This window comes from Oryctolagus cuniculus, chromosome 3 (genome assembly GCF_964237555.1).
Source record: "Oryctolagus cuniculus chromosome 3, mOryCun1.1, whole genome shotgun sequence".
Lineage (NCBI taxonomy): Eukaryota > Metazoa > Chordata > Mammalia > Lagomorpha > Leporidae > Oryctolagus > Oryctolagus cuniculus.
Genome location: NC_091434.1, coordinates 1083056 through 1109263, shown reverse-complemented (window position 1 = coordinate 1109263; position 26208 = coordinate 1083056). Strand labels below are relative to the sequence as shown.

The window sequence follows — 26208 nt, the reverse complement described above, 5'->3', positions numbered from 1 at the left end:
TACCTATTATTATTACCAGACACTTGATTCTATTTATATGATCACTTTAACACTTAATCATATCTATATGTTCACTTTAACACTTAATATGATCACTTTAACACTTAGGATGTCATTTTTATCATCCAGCTTAATGTGATTTGACATCCCATGACAAGCTTTTAAAATGTACCTTAGAAGTAAGGCCACAGGAATGTATGCAGAACTATACAGCTTTACGGTTACATCCATTTTGTTGCAAATGACTGGATTTCATTTTTTTAACCACTGTGTAGCATTCTATTGTGTACATATCCCATAATTTCTTTATCTAGTCTTTGATTGATGGGCATTTAGGTTGATTCCATGGTTTAGATATTGTGAATTCAGCTGTAATAAACATGGGGTTGCAGATAAATCTTTTATTTGCTGATTTCATTTCCCTTGTCTAAATTCCCAGGAGTGGGATGGCTGGGTCATATGGCAGGTCTATATGCAGATATCTGAGGTATCTCCAATCTGTCTTCCATAGTGGCTTTACCAGTTTACATTGCCACCAACAGTGGATTAGTGTAACTTTTTTCCCCACATCCTCACCAGCATTTGTAGTTTGCTGATTTCTGTATGAAAGCCATTCTTACTGAGGTGAGGTGAAACCTCACTGTGGTTTTGATTTGCGTTTCCCTGAGGGCTAGTGATCCTGAACATTTTTTCATGTGTCTGTTGGCCATTTGGATTTCCTCCTAAGAAAAAATGTGTTTAAGTCCTTTGCTCATTTCTTCATCTTCACTGCATTATTTGTTTTGTTGTTCAGTTTCTAGATCTCTTTATATATTCTGGTTATTAATCCTTTATCAGTTGCATAGCGTGCAAATAACTTCTCCCATTCTCTCGGTTGCCTCTTCACTTTGCTGACTGTTGCTTTTGCAGTACAGAAGTTTCTCAATTTGATGTAATCCCAGTTGTTAATTTTGGCTTTGACTGCCTGTGCCTCTGGGGTCTTTTCCAAGAAGTCTTTGCCTGTGCCAATGTCTTGCAGGGTTTCCCCAGTGTTCTCTAAAAATTTGATCATGTCAGGTAATAGATTTAGGTCTTTAATCCATGTTGAGTGTGTGGGGATCGGGACGCCGACCCCACAAGATGGCGCCAGGAGGAAGTGAAACTGCGAGTGCTGTAAACAACAAGATGGTTCTGAGGACTGTGCCCGGGCTGCCTGCTGCGTGATACTTCAGCTGATTGGCCGAGGAATGCATGCACGCCACGTGGACAAGAAGCTGATTGGAGTGCTTCACACATGGACTTTAGCTTGCCTGTGATTGGCTGTTAGCGCTATATAAGCTGGGTGCTGCGGGAAGTAGGGGCTTTTTCTTCTTTCTCTTTTCCCCGTCCCCATCGCTGTTTTTCTTAATAAAAGTCTATGGAAGACCGATAATCTGTGAGAAGCATCGTTCCTTTGTGGGCAAGGGAGCGACAACTGGTTCCGTGACTTGGATGCTTCGCAAATCGCAGGAATAGGTAAGAAACAAAGGTAAGCGCGATTCAGTCAATACGGGAGAGTAAAGAGTGCAGACAGAGACCGCGGTCCCATCGTGAATACGGAAAAGAACTATTGCCAGAGCAGGGTAGAGAGCCCAGTGTTAGATGGGAGTTAAAGAGAGTAAGACTGTAGCGCCCCACCAGAGGAAGGGGTGGAAGGTTAAAATGCCAGACATAGGCGGGAGTCGATCATGGGTAACACTGCATACACCACCAAATTGCGAATACTGCTGAGCCGCTTGTTAAAAACCACCGGGACGCCCGTTAAAGCGGCTACGGTGTGTGCATTCACTAGGGCTGTTGCCAAGGCATCACCATGGTTTGTGGAAAATGGTGAGTTGGAGGAGCGCCAGTGGTGGAGAGTAGGAAGACAGCTGAGAGCAGCTGAGGAATCGGTAGAAATACTCGGGCTGTGGCAGCTCATTGAGCAAGCGCTCCAAGACCCCACTGAAAGGATAGGACTCCTACTTGATGAAGGGAGCGAGCTCTTAGAAAAGGTCCAGGAAGAGACTAGCCATGGCCATCAGTCCAGCGACTGTGGTAGTCATCGTGAGGGGAAACAGGCCGAGAGGGGACAAGCAGAAGGACGGGAAAGGGGAGAGCACTACGGGGTGTTGACCTCCACCAAGTGCACCCCCAGACCCAGAAAGGCTGCCTCGCTTAGATCCTAGTTTGCCCACATTCATGAACTTGTCCTTGGAGGACGACCTACCACCACGGTACCATCTGCTGACTCTGCCTAACACGGTAAAGAGAGGTTTCTCTGTGCTGCAACCAGCAGACTCTGACGATGACACGGGGGATGAGGACGTGGCCTCTGCGAGGCCTAAACGTCCTTCAAAGGGTAGGTGTTATAACACCCCAAATTGGGAACAGTACCAAGAACCCAGACATGTGTTCCCAGTACTCCAGGACCAACAAGGTAATCAGGGTTGGACCCCCATGGACCATAAATTATTGAAGGAACTACAACAGGCAGTACAGCTGTAGGGCCCCCATGCAAATTTCACATTAGCAGTCTTAGACAACATAGGAACTCAGGGTCTGGTTCCGGATGACTGGAGAAACTTGGCAAAGGCAGTGTTAGGCGGTGGGGATTTCCTCTTGTGGTCTGCCGCGTACAGAGAGCTGGCTCGAGAACAGGCCAAGCAAAACCACCGGGCTGGAAATGCAGCTTGGAATGAGGACATGCTAAATGGGGAGGGAGCCTTTAGCGATGCCGATGCTCAAGCAAGAGCCCCCCATAGCGGTATTGCTGCAGATTAGGGAAATGGTGAGAAGAGCCTGGAAAGCCATCCCAAAGAAGGCTGAGATCAGGCATAGTTTGCAAAGATCATGCAGGGCCCCACGGAGCCTTATGCAGACTTTGTTAACAGGCTAATGGAAGCTGCAGGAAACATTTTTGAGACCATAGAAGAGGCTATGCCGCTGATCAGGAGGTTGGCCTACGAGCAAGCGAACAAAACTTGTCGCGAAGCTCTGCGACCATGGCAGCATAAGGACATCCCCACATTTTTAAAGATCTGCAGAGATGTTATGGATGATGTAGCCTCAGGCTCGCATGCAGCTGTTGCCATGGCTAAGATGCTTCACCGGGGCGTGGGAGGGCGCAAGTGCTTTAAATGTGGAGAGGAAGGTCATTTAAAAAAGGAGTGCTGATCCAAGACTTGGGTGCACAAAGACATGGGTTGACAGCCAGGGCTCTGTCCCCGAAAGGGCAATCATTGGGCCAATGAATGTTATTCAAAGCAAGACAAAGCAGGAAATCCACTTTCGGAACCCATGGGGAAATGGGCAAAAAGACAATGGGAACAGCACCCAAAAAACGGATGGTGGGCCCCAGCACCTGGGGGTCCAAAACCTCAGTGGGTGCCAGCGTCGCAGGGCCAAGTGTCTCAGGAAACAGGGCCGCAATCGAGGGGAAATCAGGCATTTACTGCACAGAGCTACGAGCCACCAATTATACCATATTAACACCACCAATGGGAGTCCACGCAATAGGTGTAAGCCCACGAGATCCTACAGACGATTTGGAGGGCATAGGAATTACCACGGGAAAGGCTACCAACTCCTTAACGGGCCTGTTAGTAGTGACAGGTATTATCCAGTTACCCTGTAAAAAACTGAAGGTGTTACTACATTCCACTAAAGGAATTACGCAACTATTGCCATCACAGCCGGCTGTTCAGATGATAGTTATGACGCCCGCGGTTGATAACAGGGGCATTCAAGGGAGAAATTTTGTGGCCCTGTCCATGTCACTAAAAAACCGCCCCATGTGGACCATCACTATAAGAGGAAAAGCAGTCTGCGGACTATTAGACACAGGTGCGGATGTCAGCATCATCGCTGAGAACAATTGGCCAAAGTCATGGCCCCTGCAAGAGGGCGATAACACCTTGGTGGGATTAGGCACAGCAGTTGCCCCATCTAGGAGTGCCCAAGTACTGGACTGGCAAGACCCAGAGGGCAATAAAGGCAAGGTACAGCCGTATGTATGTGCTGTTCCCATCACGTTATGGGGGAGGGATGTATTAGAACAATTACAACTAACTAATGAGCCTACAGCTGCTCACTCCCCAAGGTGGAAAGTGATGAAGTGAATGGGTTACTCTGGTGGAGGTCTAGGAGTGGATGAACAAGGCATAGTGGAGCCTATGACTCCTAAGGCAAATGAGGGAAGACGAGGTCTGGGTTTTTCATAGGGGTCACTGTGAGGCAGCCGCTTCCACTAACTTGGCTGGATAATAAACCCGTGTGGATACCGCAGTGGCCCCTTATTGAAGAAAAATTGGCTGCTATACATGAAATAGTTCAACAACAGTTAGAGGCAGGTCACCTTCAGCCATCCACGTCCCCTTGGAACACTCCTATTTTTGTCATAAGGAAAAAATCAAGAAAGTATCGCTTACTGCATGACTTAAGAGCAATAACTCAGCAAATGCAACCAATGGGAGCATTGCAGCCAGGGCTACCGGTGCCAACTATGATCCCCAAAGATTGGCCTTTGATTGTTATTGATCTTAAGGATTGTTTTTTTTAGTATACCGCTGCATGAAAGGGATACCCAAAGATTTGCATTTACTGTGCCTGCTATAAACCACCAGAGCCCAAATAAAAGATATGAGTGGAGAGTTCTTCCTCAAGGCATGGCTAATAGCCCTACCTGTGCCAGCTATATGTGTCACAGGCGATAGAGCCTGCTCGTTTACGACCTCCAGGAGTAAAAATCTTCCACTACATGGACGACCTGTTGCTAACCTCTGCCAGGGAAGATCAATTAAAAGCAGCGTTTACTACATTAAGCTTGTGCCTGCGGGAGGCAGGATTACAAATAGCCCCCGAAAAGGTCCAAGAGGACACAGTAGTTCACTACTTAGGACTTAGACTGACACCAACTAAGGTAGCCCCTTTGGAATTTAACATTGCTACAGCAGGACTAAAGACCTTAAATGATTTTCAAAAATTATGTGGAAATTTAAGTTGGATATGACCCTATTGCAAGTTAACCACTGAGGAGATGCTTCCATTGTTTAGGCTTTTAGAGGGCGACTCACAACTTACTTCGCCGCGACAGTTAACTCCAGAGGCGGCTTCAGTTTTACGGCAAGTTGAGGAGCATCTTAGGACTACCCAAATGCAGAGATGTGATTTGACAAAACCCCTAGAAATTCTGGTATTTATAGAACAATTGTACCCCTTCGCGGTAATTTGCCAGGGAGGCCCTTTGCTGTTTGTTTACCCACATTCCCATTTACCTTGAGTACTGTACACCCAGGGGTCAGCTGTTGCAGATATAATATTGGCCACTATAAAAAAGACAGTGGAAATTTCGGGTAAGAATCCGGTACGATGTGTTACTCCTTTTCACAAGGAGGCTGTGGAAGCGTGGACCAGGGAACATTGGGCATGGGCACATATTATCCTAACTTTACAAATAGAAGTAGATAATCATTATCCAAACCATCCTTTTGTTACATTCTGCATGCATACTCCAATTACACAGGTGCAAAAGGTACACAAACATCCTATAAAAGGGGCCCCCACAGTCTTCACTGATGGGGTGAAGGGAGGAACCAGGGCCGCGGTAGTTGGTGAGCAGCGATATTTTGTGTTGGCTGTGTCCCCCTCTCCCCAGCACGCCGAGTTGGCTATTATTGCTACTGTGTTACATAAAGAGGAGGGTCCCTTAAATGTGTTATCGGACAGTGCTTATGTGGTCAATGTAGTCAGACTGTTGGACAAAGCATGCAGTATTTCCAGACTGTCCACGATATATGCCTATTTAACAGAAATTCAAGGTTTGTTGATTCAGAGACACCATCCTATATTTATAGGGCATATAAGAGCACATTCCAATGTACCTGGACCACTTAGCCAGAGCAATATGCTAGCCGATCATTACTCGCGTTTTCTGCTTGCCTGCACCGCTGTTGATCAAGCCAGGGAGTATCATTCTAAGTGGCATGTGAACAGCACCACTTTAAGTGTAAAGTATAATATTTCCCATAAGCAAGCTGAGGATATTATAAGGTCTTGTGAAAAGTGCGTGGTTTCCATAAACTCAAAAATTCCAACAGGCGCCAACCCTCGCGGCCTTAAGCCGTGTCATATCTGGCAAATGGATGTAACTCACATTCCTTCTTTTGGATGGCAAAGTTGTGTTCATGTGATGGTGGACACGTATTCAGGTGTGGTTATGGCCATGGCCCTCAGTAAAGAAGGAACACAACAAGTTATTCAACATTGTTTACAAGCCTTTGCAGCCTGGGGGATTCCTCAAATTATTAAGACTGATAATGGACCGGCTTATACGTCAGCTCGCTTTGCTACCTTTTTAAGTGAATTTGGCATTGTACATATAACTGGTACACCATATAATTCTCAAGGCCAGGCCGTTGTGGAGCGTACTCATTTGTACTTTAAAAATTTAATTAATAAACAAAAAGGGGGAATAGGAGCATATGCGGTATCCAATAGGGATGCTTTGGCTTTAGCATTATATACCATAAATTTTTTAAATAAAAAAAAATGGCAGGACTCCAGCAGAAATGCATGCTCAAGTAGCTGATAAAGAATCAGTACAATGGATTATGTAGAGAGATCTGCAAGATAATCAATGGAAAGGCCCGTTCCGTTTGTTGAGGAGGGTACGAGGAGCTGTTTGTTTCTTCCCGCAGGGAGCCGCGCAACCCATTTGGGCACCAGAAAGAAGAGTCCAACTCCTGAGTGGGAATTACGACAATCAACGACCCCTGGAAGGGACAGTGAACGAGGCCCCAGGCCCAAGTCTGGAAGAGAACGATTGAAAGTGATGAAGAGACTGCTATTTGTACTCTTGCTTATTTTGGTTTTGATTTGTATTGGTGGTTTGTTGGGAGTATTGATTGACTATTTGCTGTTGATATTAGTGATTCAAAGTGATGGGACCAGCCATGCTGCTTAAAGCCTTTTGCTTTTGGACATTTTGGATTGTTGCAGTGGGTCAGGAGTCAGGAGTGTATCGGGGCCTTCTCAGAGCCCTGCCATGGCCCATGCCATTGTCTAACACGTCCAGCTATTTGCCAGTATTGTTTGCGGGAAATGCCTCTCTGGGCCGATTTGGTATTGCCAGTTTGGATAAGCCCCCTACCTAAGTGAGCGCCTTCAACATTTCCGTTGCCTTAGAAGGCTCCTTCTGTTTTGAAGTATTAGATAGGGATGAGGTTAATTTTACCTCTCCATGCATTTCACTCACTAATCAATCCACGGGCTGGCTTGACCACCCTGATAAGCCTAATGGCAGCTTGTGGTGGAATGAGAGGGCCATGCCAAGGTGGCCACTGGCAAGCGAGCATTAGTTACTGAAGCCCTTCCTTCCCCTAACACCTGCAGAACTTAGACCGCTATACGATTTACTGACTAAGGGAAACAGCCCTTCCTCAAAAATCTCATTGACACCAGCAGCCAAATCCACTATAGAAAAGATTAACACCCAGTTGTCAAATTTAAAAACCTTTAGATATGACCCTCAGGTGCCTTTATTTGCCATAACCATATCTACCCTCAAGGCCCCCTTAGGAGTAATTTGGCAACAACACGGACCACTTTTTTGGGTACACATAGCCTGGAGCGATTGTTGTAAAATAGTAAACAAAGTAGATGCCATCCTTATGATGGGACTTAAATTAAGATATTATACCAATAAGATATTTAACACAGAGCCAGACATAGTGGTCCTACCACTATCACAATTAGAACTGTCGACATTGATGCAGAATAGCATGCTCTTTCAAACTTTAATGATAAATTTTCCAGGACAGATTGACAACCACCTGCCAGCAGACAGGCTACTCCAGACAATACAAACCTTAGAAATAGACTATCCAAAACATGCCTTCCCTGCTAATCAACCTATACCCATGGCACCATGTGCGTTTACAGATGCCAACAAGTCACTCTTTGGAATAGTAATCAAATCTTTAACAGAAAAAGATAAGATCCATGTAGAACCCCATGGGGGATCAGTACAATTGGGAGAAATAAAAGCAATAGTCAAGATTCTACTCCTTAGCCAAGATGGACCAGTAAATATATTTTTGGACAGCAAATACTCAGTACAGGTAGCAAAGATGATCCCTTTTGCAGTCTTTAACCCGACCAATAAGCCAATTGACCAGATGTTCACAACCCTTAAAGAGCTAACTGAGAACAGAAAACACCCATGGTATATTTCACACATAAGATCACATACTGGGTTACCTGGCTTTATTTTTCAAGGCAACAGAGAGGTTGATCGTCTTATCTCCTGCAACACGGCTTCCATTGGACACTTAGAACAAGCCCGTATTCTACACCAAAAATTTCATGTCAGCAAGCAACATAAAATTTGCTTTTCCCAGAGCTAACAATGAGCCAATGCAAACGCCTAGTGCACTCTTGCAAGAATTGTGCACCCCTTGCCCCGTTAGGCCCACTGCAACAGGCAGGAGTGAACCCCCGAGGCCTTGCTCCTAATAAACTATGGCAAGTGGACATCGCCCACATTAATTCCTTTGGTAAACTTAAGTTTGTCCATGTGTTGGTAGATACTTATTCAAAGGCTGTATTCACAACTGCCCAATCTGGAGAAAAGGCCAGTAATGTGATAAAGGCGATTAAATCAGCCATGCTGGTCCTTGGTGTCCCCTGGACCATAAAGACTGATAACCGGCCAGCGTATACATCACAGGAATTTAATTCCTTCCTGAAATCTTGGAACATACAGTCTGCCACAGGTATCCCATACAACCCACAGGGACAGGCAATTATTGAAAGAACTCATAGGACAATTAAAGATCTTGTACAAAGACAAAAAAAAATAATCATATGCCCTCAGACCCACAGCTTGCTTTGACTGAGGTCCTTTTTACTATCAATTTTCTTACTTTTGATTCCCAAGGGATCAGCCCAGCTTATAAACACTGGGGATCCTTTCCATCCCAGACCCCAGCCCCTATGGTTAGGTGGGAAGAGCCCCTGACAGGAGAATGGAAAGGACCACACCCTCTGCTAACCAAAGGTCGAGAATATGCTTGTGTCTTTCCAGAGAATGCGGGACATCCCATTTGGGTACCAGCGAGAAACATCAAGCCTGCAACTGACAGCCAACCAGAACCAGCTGAACAAGACCGAGACTCCAACTTGTTAGCAGACGCACCTGCCCTATCATCCAACCCTGAGAAACTGCCCATAGCCATGCCTATAACTGTTTTGTACCCCACTAGCTCTGGTCAGCCACTCAAATGGCCCACAGCCGGTGTGCAGTCATGCCATTCCTGATAACCATTATTCCTCATTCCTACCCCTATCTGAGCAAGCAATCCTGTGGTCTCTCGATATGAGCGCTGGTTAGTCAATCACGGGTAAGATCCCCTGGGGGACTGTGGGGAGCAATCCGGACTGGACTGAGTTACTGGAATTAAGACTTATTCTATGCATCTGCTCTCCCACAATATGGCGCTGGGAGAGGAGGCAACAGCTTCTACCCAGCTGCCTCTCACCAACTTGACAAGCTGCAGGACCTGCTCCTGATTGGAGGAGAGCAGCGTACTCGGCGTGTGGGCAGCCGAGTTAGGATTGGCGGAGGAGGACTACAAAGGAGGAGAGAGACGGCATGCACGAGGAACATCTAAGAGGAACATCTAAGGGGAACACCTGTGCAGCCCCCAGAGAGCCGGCCGGCGGTGTGCCGCTCCCCTGCGGAAGTGGGGAATGTGGCCAGGGGGAACTGCCCTTCCACGGAGGTGGAAGGGATAGTAGCCAACCCGGGAAGAACCAGCAGCAAACCCGGGGAGGGCCGAGCAGACAAAAGAACAGCGCAGGGTCCTGTGTCGTTCCTCCACGAAGAGGGGGAGCGACATAATGGTGCCGTGACTCGGATAGGAAACCTAGGACGGATAAGGAAACTTAGGAGGGAAGAAACGGGAAGAAGTGGAAAATACCGGAGAGAGAGACTAGCAAAGAGCCTAGGTGCCGGAAGAAGCTATTGAAAGCGAAAGTGAAAGCTTTCATAGACTCGGATGCGGACTATGGCGGGGAAGCTAGGAGATTGAAAGCGAAAGTGAAACCTGGAGGAGGCTTGGACTCGGATATGGACTGTGGGAAAGAAGTTAGGATTTAAAGTGAAAGCAAGAAGAAACTTAGACTTAGATACGGACTGCAGGTTGAAAGTGAAAGTGAAACCTAGAAGAAACTTAGACTCGGATACGGACTGTGGGGAGAAGCCAGGAGAAATGAGGGAGGAATATTGTTGGAAGAAAACTTAGGGAAACATACCGGGTAGAGAAAAATGTTAGGGAGGATGAAGCCGCGAGTGCAGGCCGAGGCGGAAACGTAAGCCACCTTGGAATTCTTCAAGTCACCCCAGGGAGCAAGAGGCGAAGATCTGGAACCAGAGACGTGGGCCGCCAGGTTGGAATTCGCCAGGTTAGTCCGGGGAACTTGGATTGAATACTAGTGGCGGAGACGTAAGCTACGCTGTGTGACTCGTGGAAGCCGCCGCGTGCAGAGAGAGCACGGGGCGTGATTAGATAGGGAACGCGGGGCTGGCGCGAGGCCGTGGTGCGGGCGCGAAGTGCGTGGAGACCGCGGAGCGTGCGCGCAGAGCCAGGAACCCGCCGGCGGGGCGAGGTGCCGGGAAGCCGCGCAGAGCCGTGAAGCTGCCGCGGGGTGAGGTGCCGAGAAGCAGCCTTGGGGCAAGCGCCGCCGGGAAGCCGCAGGGATAAGAGAAACAGAAGTTTAGAAGTAAAATGACAGAAATAGGAATGCTGGTAGATAGAAGTAAAATGGGAGAAATAGGAATGCCCGGAGATAGAGAAGTAGAGAAATAGAAAGGCCTCCCTACAACACTGCAATGTGAGAGCTTGGATTCGGTCTGCCTGATTAAGTGAGGCGATGAGCACCTGCAGGCGGCTAGCAGCTTATGCGCCGCAGGTCACCGAAGACAGGCACGAATTAACATCAGTAAGGTCTCCCCCACAATACGGCAATGAGAAGGCTTGGATTCGGTTTGCCTGATTGTTAGGGCTTGTAAGCCCCTGCAGGCTGAGCAGAGCATGCGCTGCAGGGCACCGAACACAGGCACGCATCAGCGCCTAAAAACCTCCTCACAACATGGCGAAGAGAGGACCCGGATTCGGTTTGCCTGATTGATAGGACTTGTAAGAACCTGTGGCAACTCTAGCAAGCAGAGCAGAGTGTGTGCCGCGGGACACCGAAGACAGGCGCGTATCAACGCCAAAAAAAATAAAAAATAAAAAGAAAGGGGGATCTGTGGGGAGCAATCTGGACTGGACTGAGTTACTGGAATTAAGACTTATTCTATGCATCTGCTCTCCCACAATATGGCGCTGGGAGAGGAGGCAACAGCTTCTACCCAGCTGCCTCTCACCAACTTGACAAGCTGCAGGACCTGCTCCTGATTGGAGGAGAGCAGCGTACTCGGCGTGTGGGCAGCCGAGTTGGGATTGGCGGAGGAGGACTATAAAGGAGGAGAGAGACGGCATGCACGAGGAACATCTAAGAGGAACATCTAAGGGGAACACCTGTGCAGCCCCCAGAGAGCCGGCCGGCGGTGTGCCGCTCCCCTGCGGAAGTGGGGAATGTGGCCAGGGGGAACTGCCCTTCCACGGAGGTGGAAGGGATAGTAGCCAACCCGGGAAGAACCAGCAGCAAACCCGGGGAGGGCCGAGCAGACAAAAGAACAGCGCAGGGTCCTGTGTCGTTCCTCCACGAAGAGGGGGAGCGACAGGGGACAACCTAAGACAGGCACAGCTGCATACGGAGACCACATGGAAACGGGGTCAACAATGGTATGGCCAAGAATCATGCCTCCCGTTGCTCAAAAATAAACGAAAAGGGGGAAATGTGGTGGAATGAGAGGGCCATGCCAAGGTGGCCACTGGCAAGCGAGCATTAGTTACTCAGGAATGGCTTTGGAAACTGCCTGGCAACAGGCTGTGATTGGATGGCTTTGGAAACTGCCTGGCAGGCTGTGATTGGATGGCTTTGGAAACTGCCTGGCAGGCTGTGATTGGATGGCTTTGGAAACTGCCTGGCAACAGGCTGTGATTGGATGGGGCACAGACCTCCCCTTGACCAGATTGGCTGGTCTTGGCTATATAAGATGTAGTTTCAACTGAAATAAACGAGTCTGCGGGCTGCTTGCCTCAAGCCTGCTTTCACCTGACTCCCGGGGTCTGTGTGTTGACTCTGTGCCTCTTGCCCCCACCACGCTGCTCCTCTCAGAAACGAATCCACTGCTACATTGTTGAGAAATCAACAGCAACATCAGCTTTGTTGCCTTTTCATCAGGATGTTTCCTACCGAATGCTATTTTTGCTTTGAGTCAGAACCTATGGTACCTATTAAACAGGTGCTGCCGGCCTGTAATGATCACATTAATCTGGCTCGACCCCACTTTACTTCCTGTCAGAGTGCCCAGCTACATACCTGGCTGGTGCCAGGTGTAGCCACACCGTCTTATATCAGTTTTGTGGGCTCTCGCTGGGTCAGTTTCAGCCAAGTAGGCTTTGATAATGATTCTTGTGTAAGCTATGATGCTATGTGTAAGCTATGATGTTATGTGTAAGCTATGATGTTACAATCCTGCTAATTGCTCCCTTGCTGCCCTGCCCATTAATTATAATTTGTGGGTTAATTTTACCTTTAAGCCAGTGCCCGTTATGGGTAATGGATGGGATCCCATGATTGCCTGCAATAGTGCCAGAGCGTGCATTGACCTATCCCCACTTCTGTTCCTGAGGGGCTGGACCTGGTCCAACGGATCCTGGAGTGAAATCAATGATATTGTATATCTCAATCATACCTTTGGGTCCGATAATTATACAGCTCAGGCTTGTGTTGAGCCACCCTTCCTCTGGTACGTCTGCACTAAGGGAGCAAATAACACCTGCTCCTCGGGGCATCTTGCCCAATGCTGGAATGGTACTTCGGTGGGAGTGCTCATGCGCATCCCCACCTGGATTCCAGTCCCGGTCAAGGCAGGACCTAAGGATTTCGCAGTGATCCTGCAAAGTCGTAGAGACTTTGGCATTACCGTCGCCCTAGTGACTGCCATTACAGCGGCTGTGGTGGCAAGCGCAGCCGCAGTCACCTTGGCGGTTACCCAGGTCAGCTCAATTCAGCACATTAACAGTATTTCGGCACAGACAGCTATGGCTTTACATCAACAGGAGCAATTGGACGACAGTCTCCGAACAGGTATCCTATTAGTTAACCAAAGCGTAGATGTGCTCCAGCAGCAAATAGATCTCTTGGCATCTGTTACAGGCGCCCCTTGTCTGGTTCAGCCTGTTGCCGTCTGTGTGTTACCCTTTCCTTATGAAAAGCACTCCAAACATGCCAATTTGTCACAGCAGTTGGGCAACATGATCAATAACACCTGGAACAGCAACTTTACGTCTCCACTGCGGCAATTGTGTGCCAGTATCTGGGTGCTTAACCAAACTAGAGCACAAGTTGAGGTGTGGTCACCTTTCTCTGTTATTGGCAGATGGATTTCCTCCACCTGGTCTTCTGTTAAAGAATGGGTTGCTATTGGTTTCTTGTTCATCGCGGTGGTGCCGGGGCTCACGTTTCTTGTCAGATGGGTCAGAGTTCTAGCACTCCATCAACAGCGCACTAACATGATAATCCGGCATGCCATACTAGCCACCGTGCTGGCTGACCCCCATAAGGAAGTATGGCTTAGCATGTTGGAACAGTAGTCAATGACGGGTAAGCACCTGCGGGCAGCTCTAGCAATCTAAGACAGAGGGCAGGACAAGCTTCCTGTATCCTTGATGACGGGTAAGCAGTGTATGCGCCGTGGGGCACCTAAGACAGGCATGCTTCCATACCATAGCTTCTTTAATACACAAAAAAGGGGGAGCTGTGGGGATTGGGACGCCGACCCCACAAGATGGCGCCAGGAGGAAGTGAAACTGCGAGTGCTGTAAACAAGATGGTGCTGAGGACTGTGCCCGGGCTGCCTGCCGCGTGATACTTCAGCTGATTGGCCGAGGAATGCATGCACGCCACGTGGACAAGAAGCTGATTGGAGTGCTTCACACATGGACTTTAGCTTGCCTGTGATTGGCTGTTAGCGCTATATAAGCTGGGTGCTGCGGGAAGTAGGGGCTTTTTCTTCTTTCTCTTTTCCCCGTCCCCATCGCTGTTTTTCTTAATAAAAGTCTATGGAAGACCGATAATCTGCGAGAAGCGTTGTTCCTTTGCAGGCAAGGGAGTGACAGAGTGGACTTTTGTGTAAGGTGTAAGATAGGGGTCTTGCTTCATATTTCTGCATGTAGAAATCCAGTTTTCCCAGCACCATTTGGTGAAGAGACTGTCCATGCTGCAGGGATTAGTTTTAGCCCCTTGGTCAAATATAAGCTGGTTGTAGATGCCTGGATTGATTTCTGGTGTTTCTTTTCTGTTCCACTGGTCTATCCATCTGTTTTTGTACCACTGCCAGGCTGCCTTGATTATAAACTCACTGTAGTATGTCTTGAAATCAGGTGTTGTGGTGCCTTCAGCTTCGTTTTTGTTATATAAGATTGCTTTAGCTATTTGAAGTCTCCTGTGTTTCCATGTGAATTTCAGCATCATTTTTTCTAGATCTGAGAAGAATGTCTTTGGTATTTTGATTGGTATTGCGTTGAATCTGTAAATTGCTTTTGGAAGAATGGACATTTGGATGATGTTGATATTTCCAATCTATGAACATGGAAGGTTTTTCCATCTTTTTGTATCTTCTTCTATTTCTCTCTTTAATGTTGTGTTTCTAATCATAGAGATCTTTGACGTCCTTGGTCAAATTTATTCCAAGGTATCCGATTTCTTTTGTAGCTATCGTGACTGGGATTAATCTTAGAAGTTCTTTCTCAGCCATGGCATTGTCTGTGTATTCAAAGGCTGTTGATTTTTGTGTATTGGTTTTATACTCTGCTACTTTACCAAACTCTTCTTTGAGTTCCAATACTCTTAATGTGGAGTCTTTGGGATCCCCTATACATAGAATCATGTCATCTGCAAAAAGGGATAGTTTGACTTCCTCCTTCCCAATTTGTATCCCTTTGATTCCTTTTTCTTGCCTAATGGCTCTGCCTAAAACTTCCAGGACTATACTGGAGAGCAATGGTGAGAGTAGGCACTCTTGTCTGGTCCCAGTTCTCCATGGGAATGCTTCCAACTTTTTCCCATTCAATTGGACACTGGCCATGGGTTTATCATAAATTACCTTGATTATGTTGAGGAATGTTCCTTCTATATCCAAGTTGCTTAGAGTTCTCATCATGAAAGGGTGCTATTTTATCAAAAGCTTTCCCTGCATCTACTGGATAATCATATGGTTTTTGTTCGGCAGCTTATTAATGTGGTGTATCACATTGATTGACTAGCTAATGTTGAACCATCCATGCATACCAGGGATAAATCTCACTTTGGGTGGATGATCTTTCTGACATTTTGTTGGATTCTATTGGCTAGAATTTTGTTGAGGATTTTTGTGTCCATGTTCATAGGCAACTTGGTCTGTAATTCTCTTTCTCTGTTGCATCTGTTTCAGGTTTAGGAATTAAGGTGATGCTGGATTCATAGAAAGAACTTGGGAGGATTCCCTCCCTTTCCATTATTTTGAATAACTTGAAAATTGCAGTTACTTCTTCTTTAAATGTCTGGTAGAATTCAGCAGTGAAGCCATCCAGTCCTGGGCTTTTCTTTGTTGCGAGGGTCTTTATTACTGACGCAATATCTGTCTTGGCTATATTTCTGTTTAGGTTTTCTATGTCTTCATGGCTCAATTTTGGTAGGTTGTGTGTGTCCTGGAATCTATTCATTTCTTCTAGTTTTCTGTTTGTTGGCATACAACTCTTTGTAGTAGTTTCTGATGATTCTTTTTATTTCTATGGTGTCTGTTGTCACATTCCCTTTTTCATCTCTAATTTTATTGATTTCAGTCTTTTCTTTCCTTTTTTAGGGTTAATTGGGGCAAAGGTGTGTCTATTTTGCTTATTTTTTCAAAAACTAGCCCTTGGTTCTGCTGATCTTTTGTATTGTTTTCTTGGATTCAATTTTGTTGATTTCTTCTCTAATTTTAATTATTTCTTTTCTCTTACTAGTTTTGGGTTTGGTTTGCTGTTGTTTTTTCGAGATCCCTGAGATGTACTGATAGCTTATTTATGTGGTTCTTTTCCAATTTCTTGATGTAGGCACCTATTGCTGTAAACTTTCCTCTTCACACTGCTTTTGCTGTATCCCACAGATTTTGATATGTTGTACTATTGTCTTCATTTGTTTCCATAAAGTTTTGATTTCTCTTTTGATTTCTTCTATGACACACTGTTCATTCAAGAGCATGTTGTTCAGTCTCCATGCATATGCTCTATTGATTCCTGAGTTGCTGATTTCCAGCTTCATTCCATTGTGGTCTGAGAAGATACATGATATAATTTTGATTTTTTTTTTAATTTGCTGAGACTTGCTTTATGGCCTAGTGTGTGGTCACTCCCAGAGAAAGTTCCATGCACTGCTGAGAAGAATTGTATTCTGCAAACGTATGTTGAAAAGTTATGTAGATAAGTCATGTCCATTTTGTCTATGGTGTCCATTAACTCTGCCATTTCCTTGCTGATTTTCTGTCTGGCTGATCAGTCCATTGTTGAAATTGGGGGACTGACATCCCCTGTGCTGTTGTATTGGAGTCTATGTCTCCCTTTAGATCCCTTAATGGTTCTTTTAAATAGCCTGGTGCCCTGTAATTAGGTGCATATGCATTTATAATAGTTACATCTTCCTGTTGAATTGATCCCTTAATCATTGCATAGTGCCCTTCTTTTTCTCTTTTAACAATTTTTGTGTTAAAGTCTATTTTGTCTGATATTAAGATGGCTATACCAGCTCTTTTATGGCTTCCGTTGGCATGGAGTATTTTTTTCCATATTTTCACTTCCAGTCTGCATGCACTTCGTTGCTGAGATGTGTTTCTTGTAGGCAGCAAATAAATGGGTTTTATTTTTTAATCCATTTAGCCTGTCTGTGTCTTTTAGCTGGAGAGTCGAGGCTGTTTACATTCAAGGTGACTATTTATAAATAATGACTTTGCCCTGCCATTTTTCCAAAAATATCCTATTTTTCATTTTTAATTTCCTTTGAATTTTTAGTGGAGATTTTCTCCCTTTAGCTTCTCTCATGGTGATGGCCATGTTTCTGTGTGCAGCACATCCTTAAGCATCTTTTGTAGGGCTGGATGGGTGGTGACAAATTTTTTAAATTTCTGTTTGTTGTGGAAGTCTTTATTTCATATTCATTCATAAATGAGAGCTTTGCAGGGTATTCTGGGTTAACAGTTATTTTCTCTTGAGACTTGGACTGTAGCCCACCATTCTTTCCTAGCCTATAGGGTTTCTGATGAAAAGTTCACTGTGAGTCTTATTGGAGATCCTCTGAAGGTAATCTGGCATTTCTCTCATGCATATTTTAAAATATATTCTTTATGTTTCACTGTGGAGAGTTTGATTACAATGTGTTGTGGTGAAGATCTTTTCTGGTCATGTATATTAGTTCTATGTGCTTCCTGTACTTGGATGACCCTTTTTTTCTCCAAATCAGGGAGGCTTTCTCTTATTATTTCACTAAAAAGGCCTTCTAATCCCTTCTCTCTTTCCATGGCTTCAGGAATTCCTAGAACCCATTTGGTGGGTCACTTGATAGTGTCCTGTAGATTCCCAACAGTGTTTTTTTTTCTAATTTTCTTTTTTTTTAATTTTTTTTGACAGGCAGAGCAGACAGTGAGAGAGACAGAGAGAAAGGTCTTCCTTTTTCCGTTGGTTCAACCCCCAATGGCCGCTGCAGCCAGCACACTGTGCTGATCCATAGCCAGGAGCCAGGTGTTTCTCCTGGTCTCCCATGCAGGTGCAGGGCCCAAGCACTTGGGCCATCCTCCACTGCCTTCCCGGGCCACAGCAGAGAGCTGGATTGGAAGAGGAGCAAGTGGGACAGAATCTGGCACCCTGACAGGGACTAGAACCCAGTGTGCCAGTGCCGCAAGTGGAAGATTAGCCCATTGAGCCGCAGTGCCAGCCTAATTTTCTCTTCTTGAGCTTGGCATGACTGTATAAATTCCTGGGCTTTGTCTTCTATGTTGGATATTCTTTCTTCTGCATCACTAATTCTATTGTTAAGGCTTTCCACTGCATTTTTATTTGTTCTATTGAAATATTCATTTTTATTTTTCTTCAGGATCACAATTTTGTGAGAGAAATTTTATTTCATGTAATGTACGGATTTCAGTAGTTCGTGCATTTGCTTCTGATTACTTCTATGTAATCTTATGATCAGTTTTTTGAATTCCATTTCTGGCATTTTATCAATCTCATCATCTTCACAATCTCGTACTGAAGTGTCATGTTCTTTTGGGGGCATCTTGTTGTTTTATTCTTGTTTCTTGAATTGGTTCATTTGTTATTTGTCATTTGTGGAGATACTCACTGGTTTCTTCTTTTTTTTTCTGCTGTGGTGGCTGGCTTTTATCTTTGTACTATGACTCTGTAGATAAGTGGAGTGTCTTCTTTCAGTGAATATCTAGCAGCGTGTGGTGGGTGTGGCCAGGGAGCTCTGTTCAGTTCTCCAGGGTGAAGGGTGTGTGTAAGGTGATATACCTAGGTTAGGAATGGTAAATCTCTCTTTTGTTTTTTCTTTTATCAGAAAAGAGGTTTATTCTGCCCAGTTGAGCTCCTCTCCTCAAAGAAGAGCAGTGCCTGAACACTAGCCTCAGTGGATTTAATAGTCGTCCACCCTGCCACAAGGTCCACACAAAGGATTTGTGCAGTCCTCAGTATAAGCTCAGATTCCCCAGCTATGTCCCTCACCAGGTAACCAGGAATCCTCGAGCCTCCCACAGTGACTGCCCAAAGTCCCAGCCACATTGTGAGTCCTACCACATAGCCTCAGTTTTTCTCATAGTCCTGGCACATAAACCTCCCACAGTCATGAGCACCCAGCCCCGTTAGTTCCCCTCACCAGAGCCAGGAGTCTCTATTTGGCTAGCAGCTGGGTACAGATACAAGCTGGTGCAGCTGTTATGTATGTCCAAAATGGTGCGCGCTCTATCAGCTGTTACAGGATGCCATTGTACGGTGATCAGGAAGAGAGAAATGTGTCCCTCCTTTTTTTTCCTCCTCTAGTTTGGCAGGTACACTACCCCCTATGGGGATCCAAGCTGGGTTCCCTCTAGTCTCTTCCTGCAGCTTTGTCACCAATGGCTTGGGCTGCTGCAGTCTGGTGTCACCTCACTCTCTGGCGCATAGGCTCTTGGCTGCTGGAGTCCCGAGCTGTGGGCACTCTCGCCCTCCACATAGGTCCACTGTGTCCCTCTAATTGTGTAGCATTTCCTATGCCATTTTATCCCTAACTCTTCCTTGAGACTGCACTCTCTCTATTCTTTTTTAAAACTATCTTCTCCTAGACTACAGCAGTAAGCTCCCTCCCTACTCTGCCATCTTGGAACATCTTCTGTTATTTATTTCTATTATTTTAAAGTTAAATGATAGTTTGCATCATTGAATTTTTCATTGTAATTTTCTGTATTAAGTCAAAATAAAGTAACTATGAAGAAGGAAAATTAGTCAAAAAATATGGCTTTCTGCTCAGGAAAAAATTAACACCCACTTCATAATACAGACAATATAAACTCCAGCTGTGTCAGTGATTTGTTGAAAGAGTAAACCCCCCAGAAGTCTGAGTAGAGGATTTCAGAGAGGCTCTAGGGTGGGTGGGTGTGCTTGTTCATGTTGGGTGTGGTCAAGTGCACGGTCTGCCCAGGAGAAACCCCAACGTTCTCAAGGAGAGAGCAGGATGTGCCTGTGGACATTCATATGAGAGTCCTGGAGACAAGACCAAGGTCAGCAGCAAACTGGAAAAGGTGCTCGCAGCACACATAAGAAATCCTGGGTCTATTGCATGTAAAGAGCTCCTAATACTCAACAAGAGGAAGCACAAAAATCCAAGGGGAAAGTGAGATATTGTAAAGCAGAAGTAGAAAATCAGGGACAAGACTGGACCTTGTACAAAAACCGTTCCCTGCCCAGCAGGGAACTGCACCCAAGCTGAAGTCTATAACCTGTACATAATGAGGCCAGGTAGGATTTTCAAAGCCTAAATTAAAATCAGTGGGGAGAGTTCTGCACCATGGTGGGAACACAGCTCTGCAAGGTCTCTGACCCCATCAGTATGGAGCTATTGTGCCTGGGCTCTGGTCTACACCAGGCCTGTCTGGCTTGGGTCATGGCTCCAGGCACGCCTACATCACTATCAAATGGGGACTGTGAGTGTGGGGGAGCAGGCTGCAGAGCCAGAGACACAGGTGGCCAGCAGCTTTCAGGAAATGGGCAGCCCACTGAGAAGCATGCTCCTAACAGTGACACCCATGTCCTAAGGCCTGAGAGTCATACATCTGTCCTCTGGTGTGTCTGTGTGCTCAGATGCTGGTTACCAGGAACGGGGGAAGTGAATGAGGAGGCTGACAGGTCTGAGATCTGCTGTCAACCAGCTGGAGCCCTGGGAGCACCCATAGGCTGGAGACCTGGGGAGCTGAGGTTCCTGCTCACATTCAAAGGCAGGAAAACAAGCAAGTGGACACATGGAAAACCAAGCTCAAGGTCCCAGCTCCAAGGCAGTCATCAGGAAGAGCTCACTCTTATGCAGGGAGAACCAGAGATCGGCTGGTCACGTGAAGCCCTCACACACAGAGAAAGCCATCAACTCCACCAGGGTGTGGATTTGAATTTTAAACTCATTCGCACACATTTCAACCCATCATGATGCTGTTGCAGAGCCCAGCACCCTGTGACTCAGTGGAGGTCACATACAGAATTAACCATCACACACTAGGGTCAACACATGGAGATCGGTACTCTTATATCCTGGTGAGTGGAGACAAATGCACAGTCACAGGTACCAATTATATGAGGGCAACAGGGAATCACCATGAAAACCAGCTGCTGGCCTACGGGAACATCGGGTGACATGTGGACACTCTGCAGTATTGTTTAGGGTTGGGAGAAACAGCTGTGAGGTCCATCCCTGTATGTAAATAAAGTGTGATGACCCTTGCAAGGGAAGAGACCCTGAGCTGTGCGTGGTATGGAGCTGAGTGGCACTGAGCTGCGGACCTTACATTGTTATGCACTTTTCAGAAAGCACAAAAGGAAAGCTCATCTACAGCTGAGCCCACTGCTCCCAGGGCTCAGGTCCAGAGGGCCAAAGGTGCAAGTCCTCCCTCCTGCTCCACTGTCTTCAAACAGGTGCTCATTTTTAAAAAGTACAGAGCTGTAAGTGTGTTCACAGCCAATAAAAACCTGTGCAAAGGAAATGCGAGGTGGCCTCATGTGACTGGGGGCTCTGTTGCCATGAGAGGGGTTGTGCCCGAGGTCTGTTGTGGAGCAGAGGGGTCCACAGAGGCAGAGGCAGGAACGTTTCCTATCAGGTCACTTTCTCAACCACAAAGGTGGGGATGGGGCAGAAGCAGGTGGTCCATGAGAGGACCTTGCACCTGCGGCTCACACTTGCCTGCGGGGACAGTGCCCTGAGGCCCACTAAGTCTGGCTTGTGATTTTCTTCACATCTCCTTTTCATCCCTCAGAGCCTGAGGAACTCCTGGGCCTTGGTCCCAGCCTCACAGGTGAGGGGGAGTTGGATGAGGGTAGGGCAGGGCGCCCAAGGGGAACTGGAGTCCCAGCACACAGCACAGGCCCACAGCCCCACAGCCCCACCTAATTGGCCACTGGAGGCCCCAAGGCCCAGCTCTGCCAGATGCACAAAGCCTTCCCTAGCAGAGTAAGTCCAAGGGCAGTGGTCTCACATGCAGCCCAGCTGACAGGACAAGGCCAGGAGGCAGAGGTGAGTAAGCACGTCCTCCCCCTCTCCCACCAAAGACCCAGGAGCTCACTGCAGCCACAACTGTATACCTGGTGACTCTTGTTACGTGAGGTGCCCACCTCTGCCCCCTCCCAGTCTCCTGCCCTGCTCCGGAAGCCAGGGCTGAACAGGGGATGAGCAGGGGTCCTCGGCACCCACTTCACTGTATACAGTGCAGAGCAGAGCACAGGAGACGCTGGAGGGCACAGGCTTCAGGGAGCCGAGCTCAGGATGACAACTGGAGACAGAGCAGGTGTCTGAGCCAGGCATGGCACAGCCAGCACAGGGCTCAGAGCTGGAGCCCTGGGTCCCAGTGTGAATGGCAATAAGCAGGCACCATGTATAGATTTGGTGTTAGTGGGGTCAGCGTGATACTACCTTCTAGCAAGCTGCAGGCCACGCTCCAGGAATGGAGTCACCACAGAGGACACCTGTGTCACCCAGAGAGGGTTGCTCAGGCCAGGTAAAAGCTTCCCCCATCCCACCGCCCCACCACCATCCGCCCTCCTGTGCCCCTGCAGGAGGCAGAGTGCTCTTGTGCCCAAGAACACAGTGAGTCTGGCTCTGCCAGTGTAGATGCCAGCAACTTCTCGGGGGCTGACACAGGCACCCAGGTAGTCAGGGTGGGGACGGCCAGGGGACCCTGAGGGGAACCCCTGGCCCGGGAGAGAGCCCCAGAGTCACAAAGCTAAGAACTCTGCGGGTAGGAGTGGAATTGGTGACCCTGCAGTGGGATGTGGAAGGTCACTATAGTAAGAAGCCCCTCCTGTGTGCCTGAGCCAGGAATGGTGGCCCAGGGCAAGCAGTTGTGGCCAGAGATTACTGAAGCTGCTGTCCAGGGTGTGCAGTGTAGCCTTTCCCCAACCCCAGTCCCTTGCTCCCAGGGCCCCTGCCTGGGCCCTGCAGCTCTATCTGTCCCCTCTGCTGCCCTTCCAGGGTGGGTATCACAGTACCCCCAGGAGAGGACATCATACAATGCACCCCCTCCCTGGTGCTCACTGCTATGTGGGCATCCGGGATGTCACCAACCCAGTTAGGGAGAGGGCTGAGGGGCTGGGGACAGAGCCTCCTGCACATCACCCACTCACCCACCAGTGTTGCCTCCATTCTCAGCTCACTCACTGAATGCAGCTGCAGCGATGGCTGAGCTAACCTCCAGGAACGTGGGCTCAGCTCTGGAATTGGATCACACCTCCCGTGATGCCCCGTGTCCCTCTGGCCAAGCCTGACTCATGTCCCCATGACCTTGGGGACACACGCGGGATGCTTCTGGCTCTCTGCAGATAGTGTCCATCCTGCTCCCAGGACTGCACACGTCCAGGGAGATTCAGAGAGACGGGCCTTGCAGAGCTGAGTGGCTACTATCTCATAAAGCACAGCAAACCCTGGAGGGGAGCGGGTGGGTCTGGGGAGGAGGCAGATAGAGCCACGAGGCAGACACAACGAGAGGGCACAGCCACCTCCTGACCATCCCCTGACCCCTATCTGGTTGATTCTCAGACGAGAGTGGCTGGGCTGGCACCTCCCATACCCTCCACACATGAAGGCGGCTTCTGAGCACCATGCTCAGCTAAGGGGGCTGGGATGACTGATGCTCCTGTGGTCAGGCTGGGGCAGGTGAAGCCAGGGTGACCAGGGTCCTGCAGGGGAGAGACAGAGTCAGCCCCACCTGCCTCAGCCTGGGCAGGGCTGGCACTGCTGTGTGTGAGACAGGGAGGAAGGGAGGGATGAGGCCAGGAACAAGGTGTGCAAATGGCCCAGCCCAGGAGCAGCCCTGGGGCAGGAGAGCAGGTGTCTGAGCAGCAGGACGGGGAGGCGGGGAGGCTGCCCTCACCAAGTCACTCACTGCTGCCTCCCCAGAGCCCCCGAGAGCCCCCGTGCAGAGTCTGCCCCACCACGTCCATGGATCCAGTGAGTCAGGGTCAGTTTCCTTCTCCAGGCCAAGGCTGAGTCCATGGAAGGAGCAGTGGGCAGTTGGCGGCCCCTCAAGTCAGTGGACAGCGTGGCACCAGCTCCCTGAGCCGAGTAACCGTGGCCTGCTCTTCTCACCACCACCACCACCCACTTTGCCCCCTGCCCCAGTCAGGGCCATGCCCATTCACAGAAATGCAACCCTCTCAGCGGCATCCTGGGGGCCATTTGTGCTAGAGGGGTTTGGGGGAGGTGTGAAGATCCAGGCCCTGCTCTCTGCTGTGTTCCTGGCCCTGTACGTGGTGAGCGTCCTGGGCAACCTCACCATGATCGTGGTCATCAGCCTGGATGCCCGACTGCACTCCCCCATGTACTTCTTCCTCAAGAACCTGTCCTTTCTGGACCTGTGCTACTCCTCGGCCATCGCCCCCAACGCCCTGGCCACCATGTTCTCCTCCTCCAAGGTCATCACGTTCGCCGGCTGTGCCACTCAACTCTTCTTCTTCTCATTTCTTGGTACCACTGAGGCTTTGCTCCTGGCCGTGATGGCCTATGACCGGTTCATGGCCATCTGCAGCCCCCTGCGCTACCCAGTAACCATGAGCCCCTCGGCCTGTGCCCGCCTGGTACTGGGTACCTACGGTGGGGGCTGCCTCAACTCCCTGGTGGAGACCAGCCTCACCTTCCAGCTGCCCTTCTGCGGCTCCACCCGCATCGACCACTTCTTCTGTGATGTGCCCCCACTGCTGCAGCTGGCCTGTGCCGACACAGCCCTCAACCAGCTCATCATGTTTGCCATCTGCGGCTTCATCCTTGCTGGTGCCATGTTAGCGATCCTCATCTCCTACGGCTACATCGTGGTGACCATCCTCAGGATGCGCTCTGGATCCGGGCGACACAAGGTCTTCTCCACCTGCGGCTCCCACCTGACGGCTGTGTCCCTGTTCTACGGGACTGGTTTTGTTATTTATGGCCAGCCAGGAGGTGTGGGGTCCGTGGAGCAGGCGAAGGTGGTGTCTGTCTTCTACACCCTGGTCATCCCGATGCTCAACCCCCTCATCTATAGTCTGCGGAACCAGGATGTGAAGAAAGCCCTGGGGAGGCTGGGACAGAGATGCACAGCCACGTGAGACAGTGGCTGTGACAGACAGAGCCCAGGGGGCTGGAAGGGAAGACAGGGGTAGTCACTTGGTGTGGTCTGAATCATTCATTCTTTTATCCTCTCATTCATCCATTTTCAACCACTCATCCAGCCATTCTTGAAATCATGTTATGGACCAGACATATACTACTTGTCAGGGGCAAAGAGGAATCAGGCAGGTTCTTTGCCCTCAGGAATCTGAGGGTCCACAGCTGGAGCGAGACTCAAGTCACTTAGTGCACCAGCAAGGGGCAGAGCTAGGAGCAGCTTGTCCTGAAGTGGAGGATGGGAGCCAGTGTTGACCTCTCTCCGTGACAGTGCGTGGTTCAGATGCACTGAATCTCATGGAAGCCCCTGAGCATCTCAGGACATGAACCTTGGGAGGATGGGCCCAGAGCCTTCTTTACTGCATCCTGCTGTCCCCACAGCTAATCCTAGAGACTCAGGGAGACCCCTCCTCCTCCTCCATGGCCCAGCATGGCTGCTTCCTCCTCTCCCCGTCCGTCTGTGATGCTGAACCCTCCCGCAGGGCAGCACCACGCCTCTTCCTTCTGCCTGAGACACACCCACTCTGGCGTGGAGGGGACTGATAGGCCCTCTGAGCACTGCTACCCCACTCATGTGCTGGAAAATCCCCCAACGTCCCATCTGCTTCGTGTGCCACTCACTTCATCTGATATCCAAGTCCTCCTTTTTTCCTCTCTCCTCCTCGTCTTCTCTTTTTTTTTAGTAGTTCCTCGGTTTTGTGCTCCACCAAAGACATCCCCTGGTGTTTAGCCATGTTCTTTTCCCTTTCCCTCTTTTCAAATTTTCTCTCATATTCATATTTTCTGTCATTCCCTGTGTTTTCAGTAGGAAAAAGATGTCTGCCTTGTTTATCATAATATGAAGCTGGAAACATTTTTCCTTGCTCAAGTGTAGATTTTCCTTCAGGCTGTAGAATTTAATGTACAAACAAGAATGTGTTAAGAGCCCTCAGGATAAGATCATTATTCTTACACTACACGATTCTCCAAGAATCTGGAGGAAACAGGCAAAAAAAAAAAAAAAAGCTCTCAAAAGCTACACATTATTTTCCTTTTGCTTTATCTACATTTCAGATTTGGGGCACATTACGGTTCAGAAGTGGTGTCTGTGCTGTCGCCTCGTACCCCGGGAAATTCTGATTGACTCCATCTTTGGTTTCCGACATAGGTCTAGCAGTGGAT

General features: G+C 48.2%; 2 protein-coding genes across 3 annotated transcripts in view; one reads left to right on the top strand and one right to left on the bottom strand.

The window, feature by feature from the left end:
- Window positions 1-26208, bottom strand: part of LOC100343441 (olfactory receptor 6B2) — a 69922-nt gene that overhangs the window by 41373 nt on the left and 2341 nt on the right. The window lies entirely within an intron of this gene.
- On the top strand, window positions 24028-26045 carry LOC100343185 (olfactory receptor 9S13-like). Its single transcript, XM_002723430.4, has one exon. It carries the CDS (start codon window positions 24039-24041, stop codon window positions 24987-24989), a length of 951 nt encoding a protein of 316 aa, XP_002723476.1. The 5' UTR covers window positions 24028-24038; the 3' UTR covers window positions 24990-26045.

Bases quoted from the DNA above. Each gene is read 5' to 3' on its own strand.
- LOC100343185 (XM_002723430.4), top strand. From the start codon at position 24,039: ATGCCCATTCACAGAAATGCAACCCTCTCAGCGGCATCCTGGGGGCCA.